At 56.1% G+C, this 8,009-nt stretch overlaps 2 protein-coding genes across 2 annotated transcripts; one reads left to right on the top strand and one right to left on the bottom strand.

Annotated features, from left to right (window-relative positions):
- Positions 1 to 290: 290 nt before the first annotated feature.
- On the top strand, positions 291 to 3,370 carry DICSQDRAFT_79870 (Pkinase-domain-containing protein). Its single transcript, XM_007362176.1, has 10 exons — positions 291 to 528; positions 601 to 689; positions 740 to 851; positions 908 to 1,222; positions 1,273 to 1,338; positions 1,388 to 1,437; positions 1,487 to 1,621; positions 1,676 to 1,791; positions 1,844 to 1,959; positions 2,020 to 3,370. Exons 1-10 carry the CDS (start codon positions 309 to 311, stop codon positions 2,832 to 2,834), a joined length of 2,034 nt encoding a protein of 677 aa, XP_007362238.1. The 5' UTR covers positions 291 to 308; the 3' UTR covers positions 2,835 to 3,370.
- A 1,188-nt stretch (positions 3,371 to 4,558) lies between these two features.
- On the bottom strand, positions 4,559 to 6,044 carry DICSQDRAFT_166606 (uncharacterized protein; the record flags this gene model as incomplete). The annotated part of the gene is made up of 4 exons (XM_007362177.1): positions 4,559 to 4,860; positions 4,916 to 5,180; positions 5,243 to 5,860; positions 5,931 to 6,044. The coding sequence occupies 4 exons, from the start codon at positions 6,042 to 6,044 to the stop codon at positions 4,559 to 4,561; spliced, it is 1,299 nt and encodes a 432-aa protein (XP_007362239.1).
- Positions 6,045 to 8,009: the final 1,965 nt, after the last annotated feature.

The following is an 8,009-nucleotide window of genomic DNA, read 5'->3' on the forward strand; positions in this document are numbered from 1 at the left end:
CTTCTATCCGATACCATCATCTCTCCCACAAAACGCGGGAGCATCGACGCCATCGCCGGTCATAAATCCAACCACACAGGGTCGGACTCAGCCACTTGTGACTTGGGCCTTGCGCTTCCCGCTTACGCTCAACACCCGCTTTAGTCCTCCACGCCTTGTCTCTGCTTCTTGGCACCATTGTTTAAAAGGGCTCTTGTTCAACCTCAAATTCTCTCTGTCTCTCCCCACAAAACGCGTCCCTTGACCTTCTGTAATCTCAACCGCCTTCCCCAACCACCGCTCGCGCCATGCAATCCGAAGACGACCGCATGATGACAGACGACGGCGCGCAGACCCAGCAGCAGACACAGTCTACACAGCAAGCCTCCCAGAACGACTATGTTCTTGATACTCACCTATGGGGCTACCTCATCCCCTGCAGCGCGAACCTGCGCCGGATCGACTTCCAGAAGATCAAGACGTCCTACCGCATCGGTCGCAACCGCGAGGAGCACAAGAACGACATCATCCTTCCGGGCATGAAGATCAGTGAGTCGCGCGGCGCGTCCATACTGCGCTTGTCTGGCGTTTGGCACGACGCGTCCTGACGTGCGCTTTCAGGCAACTTCCATTGCATCATCGAGTGGGATGGCGATGAGACACCCAAGTCCGCAATCAAAGTGACAGATGCGTCGAGTAACGGAACTTTCGTGAGTAGCCATTTCATTCCTGTCACACTCCCTTGTTCATTCGCCTCAAGATCAACGGCGAGAGGATCGGCAAGGGGAAGGTCAAGATACTGCGCGACGGAAACGAGATCGCGTTCGGAACTTCTGCTCCCCAACCGGCGAACGGCGGATTGGAGGACTATCGTGAGTCTATCATCCATCTTCAATTGTCCAGAACGTTCTCCTTAGCCTGTCTGGAGGTTTCGTATATCGCCATATGGCATGCGGTCTGCCCAACCGTGGCTTGCACAAGTACTACGACCTGCAACACGAACTCGGCAAGGGTTCATTCGCCACCGTTATGAAGGCGCTACACCGAGAAGAAGACAAGTGGTACGCCGTCAAGATGATACAGGCGAACAAGCTCCGGCGAAATCTGAGCAATGTGAGCGTGAATGGTGTTCCACCCGAAGACAAGACCAGCAACTTCGCCCGGGAAATCAACATCCTCGAGCGTCTACAGCACAGGAACATCTGCCAGCTGAAGGAAGTGTTCTTCGAGCCTTATAGCATCAGTACGTTATTTGTATAGGAATATCTGCTATCTGCTAAAGGCCCTATCTAGACCTCGTTCTGGAGTGGGTGCCAGGAGGAGACCTCCTCGAATACATCCTCAACAAATCAGGGATATGTAAGCAACTTATTCATGCCTCTTGTTCGTATCTAATGTTCTCATGTAGCGGAACCTGAGGCGCAGTCCCTCACATACCAGATCTGCGATGCGCTTGCTGTGAGTCATGCAGTTCTCTACCGTCATTTTCATCTAACGCGCGTAATAGTATGTTCACGCTCAAGGAATCGCGCACCGAGACCTCAAGCCGGAGAATGTGTTGTTGACTGACGATAGTCCCCCTATCGTCAAAGTCGCGGACTTCGGTCTCGCGAAGGTCATTGATAGCATGACCATGTTACGCGTACGTTTCGTGATCCCTGAAATTCGAGAATCATGCGTTTATATGTATGCACAGACGATGTGTGGCACGCCTGTCTATCTCGCACCAGAGGTCGTGAACCAGGGACCTGACAATGAGGGATATGACCAACTCGTGGATAGTTGGAGCGTCGGTGTGATTGTCTATTCCATGTACGTGTTTTTCTCTATTTACCCGCATGCTTCTCGTTGACGTTCCTTGCAGGCTCACCATGTCCACGCCCTTCGGTGATGAGGATGTGAACCAGGACGTCAAAACACGGGTAGCCAATCGTCAAGTCCAGTGGGACTACCTCCAGGAATGCGGCGCAAGCCCTCTTGGTGAGCACCTTTCCTCGTCCACAAACATCAAGTACCTGATGACGGATACGCACGCCTCAGCGGAGGATTTCATCCGCAAACTTCTCGAGTATGACCCGCGAAAGCGCATGTCCCTCACAGACGCGCGCGACCACCCCTGGCTGGCAGACCAACGTGCCGCCCACGCCGCCTCCGCACCCCCACCATCGGCTCCTGTGTCCGCCCCCGCATCGCAAGCCATAGCTGCCCCTCGGCGTCAAGGGCTCGTCGACGCATCGATGCGCTCGATCATCTCGAATAGCATGTCGCTCGACGATGACGCAGTCATGGACACCGGCCGCATGACGCCCCCATATGTTCCCGGACTGGGCAACGACGAAGTGGCACCCGACCAAATACTGGCGAACGCAATCGAGCGCCTGCCATCCCGCCTCGTGCGCCGGAGCAACTACATCCAGCGCGCGCGAGACATGGGCCAGGACCTCCCCGGCCCGTCGCAGGAGATGCAGCAGCGCGCGGCCGCAGAGGAGGAGGCGGAGAACTTGAATGATCCGCCGAGCTCGCGTGTGAATAAGCGCAAGGCCGCGCTCGACTTTGAGGCATCCCTGACGCCCATGGACGAGGAGGACGAGAATGATGCGGGCGCGGGTGCAGAGGACGACCCAGCGCCTGCAGGAGCGCGTGGGGGACGGACGAAGCGCGGGCGTGGGGGTGCGAAGAAGGTCGTTGCTGGGGCTGCGCCGCCTTCGAGCAAGCGTGGGCGTGGGCGCGCGGCGACGGCCACTCCAGCGGCCAACGGGGACGAGAGCGAGGGCGGGGGGCTGAGGCGGTCGTCGAGGCTGAATCAGGGCTCACCGGTCCCGGTTAAGGTCACGAAGGTCGCACGGCGGATCTGAGGGCGCGCACCTCTCCACATGGCCCCGCCTCGCACTCAAGTTCAGAAGAAGCGAGGCGCGAGGGAGGTGTGTGTCGCGGCCGCGCGCTACGTGGCTTGGTGTGTTGTCGTGTTCTTGGCTTTCCTCGTGTTCTGGTCTGTCGTGTTCCACATGCTTGCTCATCCGGCTACCCGGGGGATGCTTAGTTCCTTGAAGTCATTCCTTTCTGCATACCTGATCTGGTGATTCCCCGGACCCCATCTCCTGTTCTTGTCCTAGTTGCTCTGTTCCTCTCCTATCTTACCACCATCGCCCCCTCATTTCTCCCTCGACACGTTGCCGTCCGCACCGAGCTCCACCAATCAGTCTTCTCACCCCTCTATGCCATCTCCCATCGCCTTGTGTAGTATTGAAGAATCCGAAAACTGACATTATCCCAGCTTTGCGCGTAGCGCGAGCCGTAATACGCTCCTTTGATTACTGTGTTTATATCTAGTCGCGCCGATAGGCTTCTCCACGTGTATTTGGATTACAGGTTGAATAGAACTGCATATAGTGTCCCGTATGTTGATAACTGGACAAATCGTTGGGCGGGTAAGATCTCAAAGAGGGCCAGGACGACTTGTTCGAATCGCGATCTATTACATGAGTGGTCCCGGAGAATAATGGTGATATACAATGCGACTATGCCTAGTGAAAGGATTGAACAAAACTTGGAGGAGAATCATAGTGGTGACAATGCAGACAATGAACAACTACAGAACAAGACGTAGTATACTGATAGTGTGAGAACATGGGGGTGACATATGGGGGCGCAAGCGAGGTGATCACTGAGACAAGAAGCTAGTCCGCAATCATGCAAAGGACAGACAAATGGAGAACACAGGGTACGATCATGGCTGGGTGAACGTTAAAGAACTTGTCAGCGTAAACAATTAGCATCAAGGAAAACGATATGATAGCGATGGCAAAGCAACAGACTAGAAGAAAGCATAGGTAGGATCGCTGAGCAGTCCGCAGGATGCAGACTAGAGCACGGGTATTGCGATGAATGAAGTGATTCTGGATAGGTTGGATGAAGAGGGAAAGCGTGTTCACGGTAGCAGGAAACCAACGGCTTCAGTGGTGATCGGCAGTGCCTTGAGCGAGGGGCGAATGCGCAAAGGGGGGGCAGAGCACGGCGGGATGGGTCTGGTGGTAAGACGTCCCGGGGAACTCGCAGGGCTGACGACGCTGGATGCATTGTCTGAACGGATATCGAAGAATCAGATATCATGTTCGTAGACGAAGGTCACGCCAGAAGCATTATATGAGAAGGCGAAGCCGTCAGTAACACGTCCATTCAGAGATTAGACGGAATCCGAAGAAACGGATAGAACGAGGAAGGTAGCAAACGCGCCGGAGAGTAGGTAAGCTCGGATCTTGTTGACGAAGCCTTTGAGAATGCCCAAATGACCAAGACACGAGCACCGAAATGGGCAAAGTCTCAGATGCAGCATGGGAGCTAGAGATCTCCGTCGATAGCAATCGACAAGCTATTAGCATATTCCGCGAAGCACCACGGTGGCCTGGGGCCACATCATGAGACACGTCCCATGCCGCAGACACACCGCGCGCACTGAACCACCCATACTAAGTGGGACAATGCCTCCGACGATCGCATTAATGACACGCCGGCAATTGCCTCCCGCGAATCAGATATGAAGACCGGAGAGGGATAACGGGAGGAACTCGAGCGTGCAGACTCACCCACATCTCCGCGCCTCGTCGCCCTCCTGCGGACCCCCGCACGCGATCTTGCGCCGTCTGCAGAAAGCGCAAGCCGCCGTTGTACCGCGTTTGTGCGGCCGCTTCGCGCTGGGGAGGTCCTTCGTGAGCTGCAGGATGGGGCCTGCAGGGCCCGCCACTACAGGAATACGGCGCCCCGTTGTCGGTGAGTACACCAATACCTCATCTGCATTGATCGGAGGCGTTGTAGGAGGCGTCGTCGGTGTCCGGGGTGGCCCAGGGGCTGAGAGGCCCAGACCAACCCGCAGTTGCATGAGCTCTGGGAACATCAGCAAACTGCGGCACCATGCTTAGGGTATTAAGAGGTTACTCACGCTCCATGTCGTCTGGGCTGAGAGGAGAGTCTGAGCGAGGCATACACGCCTGGTACTCCCTGCCATTGATAGCACACATGAGCGCATCCCAGTCACCGCCATATTCGGGGAAGCGGAGCTTGTCGAGTATAGCTCCCAGCTTCCACTGCGACGGGACGACGACCGGTTGGTCCTCTCCTTTCACTCGACCTCCGCACGTCATCGTGTCGCCCGAGTCGGCGACACGAGCACGAGCACCCTCGGCGTAGTCGGATCCCGTCTGGTTCTGCGGTGTACACCTCGCGTCAACCTGCCGTTCTCTCCAAGGCAAAGCTGAACAGGGCCTACCTCGAACTGCGCCGAGCACTGCGCCACTGGGCCAGTGTCTCCGCCGGGGTCGTCCCTGTTTCTTCTTTGTTTTGGAAGAACAGAGCATGGGGGTGTCGGCGAAGGAGACGGGATCGGCCTGGGTGCGAGTGCAGATACCGGCGAAGAGTGCTCCGGATATGCGAGGGTCGGAGTGGCTAGAATGCCCATGCTCGTGGTCTCGGTGAGCTTGGGCATGTCTGCGTGTAGATCACAGGGAGGTCTAAGTGAGCCCATCGGAGGAGTGAGGGAGCCCATTGGAGGAGTAAGTGAGCCCATTCGGGGAGTAAGTGAACCCATGGGGGGCTCGTCGACCTCCATCTTAGCGAAGACTTCGGTTGTTATCGGGTTGGCCGTAGTCGCATACGACTCGACATCAGTCGATGGCGTCTGCGTCTCGTCCGCAAGGTAGACATTGGGATCCTGTAGGGCATAATACTTGCTCGATATCGCGTCGGGCGGGAGGTAGTGGAGACAGCCGAACGCAGAGCCGGCATCGAAGTCGCCGTAGTCGCTGAATGCGGCCAGATCTGGCACGCCGTTGGTGTTGTAGCATTTTAGTTGTGGCGGCGCGATCGAATAGATTGGATAGGCGTTGTGCTGTCGATCGACATTGTTAGTAGTCGCCACGAGTCTGGGGAACAGGACGAAGAGCAATCGAGCTACGTACGTCACAATGACCCGCGAAGTAGTGTTCGGGCACTGCGCCAACATAGTGTGGCTGCTGCAAGTTGCCCGACGCCTGGTCCGGGAACTCCTGCATGCCAGTGTACACCTGCGACATATAAGTGTTCGTACAGAATGTCCAGCAGAGTAGGCTAATACAAGAAGCAAGAGGAGAAGGAGTGGAAGGGCGAGACCACGGTCAGCCAAGGCCTTGCTTCTCTAGGACACAGCCGGTAAACACCTGCGTTAGAAGCGTCGTCGAACGTGGACGATGTGATTGCCGTCCCCCGTCCGGCCCTCGAGAATCCAGGCCTAAGACTATCTCGCAAGAAGATTTCCGGATCCCAAGGCTCTATACGGCTCTACTGCGACAACACTAGGTCCGCGTTCTTGTGCGCGCCAGTTAAGACCCGTTCGGGCTGTTGAGCACGTCATCACTAACCACGATCGTCCACGATCGCGCTGCTAGCAGTGAGTACCAGGTGGGGGTGAGTGATATCCATTGGTCGAGGATGGTGGGACTAGCGATAGGCGTCGGATGTGTAACCGCGAAGGGGATAGGAACTGGCGATCAGGACATTTGATTCCGAGATCTTCGAATGCCTCGCGAGGGCGGGGGAGAACCGATTTGTCGTAGGCATTGAATCCGTCGGTCGCGTGGCCTGCCCCACAGTCCGGGTACCGTACACGAGCCAAAGCGTAATTCCATTCGAGTAAATGCTCCCTGGCTTCTCGGGTTTCATCGTGGCTGGCCCGCGCACCCCTAGTCCCTTTCCCAGAGCTGTGTTCAGGGCTTCCGTAGCCCACAAGGTCTCCAGCCCAACACGGACCGGCTCTGTTTGCTGCTCGAAATTATCTGCCAGTTGGCATTGTACAGCTGTACCAGAGGCCTCCATCAGCAAATTGTGCAAACAATGGTCATCCATGACCACGGCGCCCGAAACTGGCCTCCCCTTTCCGGAAACCGCAAGCGCCTACTAATTACGGCCAACTCCCATCTCGTCCGACGGACTCTGGCCATTGAGCACCTGCGCGGATGGATCCCGGCAATGCTAGGTAAGTATTCATCTTGCGCTATTACTTCATACCACTCAATCGTCATTAGAGAATCATCGAGGCTATGCAAAGCGCCCCGCTGTACCACAGCCGCCTCGGCACTCCTCACTAATATCTCTCTTGTCCCTCTCCCGAGCGCACTCCTCGTCCTGCTCTCCGCCTCTGCACTCTCCGCCTGCTGCTCTGCGACTCCCAGTGAGCTCTGTCTCTACGCTCCTGCTGCTCCTGCGCCGTGCGCCGGGGTCCTGAGTGTGAATTCGCACAACTTCTCCACCACCGTAGTTATGAGGCAGAAGTGCCGTTGCACGTAGAGCGGGGATTAGCACGGAGCGGTCAGATGTCCGCCTGATAGTATATTGTCCGCACGCATGACCCGTGTGCAGGGAAAGCAGAGATACTGGACCAGCGTCCTCGTCAAGTACTGGGCTGACGGCAGGGATGTGCGGGTCGACGCAACCGTTGACCAGGTTTACAGGTATAGTAAACCCGTCGACATGTCGACAAGGTGAACGGTACACTTTCGCACGCTCACGCGCCTGTCGGCGACCCAGCAACTTCGACGTTTTCACCCGTTCGTCTCAGCGCCCAATTCACCCGTCTGCTCGTCCTCCCCGCGGTCTGAGTTGTCGAACTCTCCCCACTCATCCGTTTGACATCAAACATTGCACAACAGTTTCCCAAGCATCTCTGCTATCTGTTAATAATCTCAAATCAGCGCTCCGATCCCTACAACTGTATCACCAACCCACTTTCTTCCACCTACCCTCTCATCTACTCTCGCCGCTCCCCTTTGTCAGTGCAGCAACTATGTATCATATTCCAAGTACTGCACTAGTGAATGCATCTGGCTGGTTCCCCCATGCGCCATCTATTGTCTCCGAAGTCTCTGTAGCGGGCTCTCCATCGGCATCCATGTCCAATATATTCCATACCTCGAGCTCTTCATCTAATGATGCCGTCATGTCGGAATCTTCCCTCCGTTTCTGCCAGTAATGACATGAGAAGCCGAAGAGCGATTCGAGCTTGA

This window comes from Dichomitus squalens (assembly GCF_000275845.1).
Source record: "Dichomitus squalens LYAD-421 SS1 unplaced genomic scaffold DICSQscaffold_3, whole genome shotgun sequence".
Taxonomy (NCBI): domain Eukaryota; kingdom Fungi; phylum Basidiomycota; class Agaricomycetes; order Polyporales; family Polyporaceae; genus Dichomitus; species Dichomitus squalens.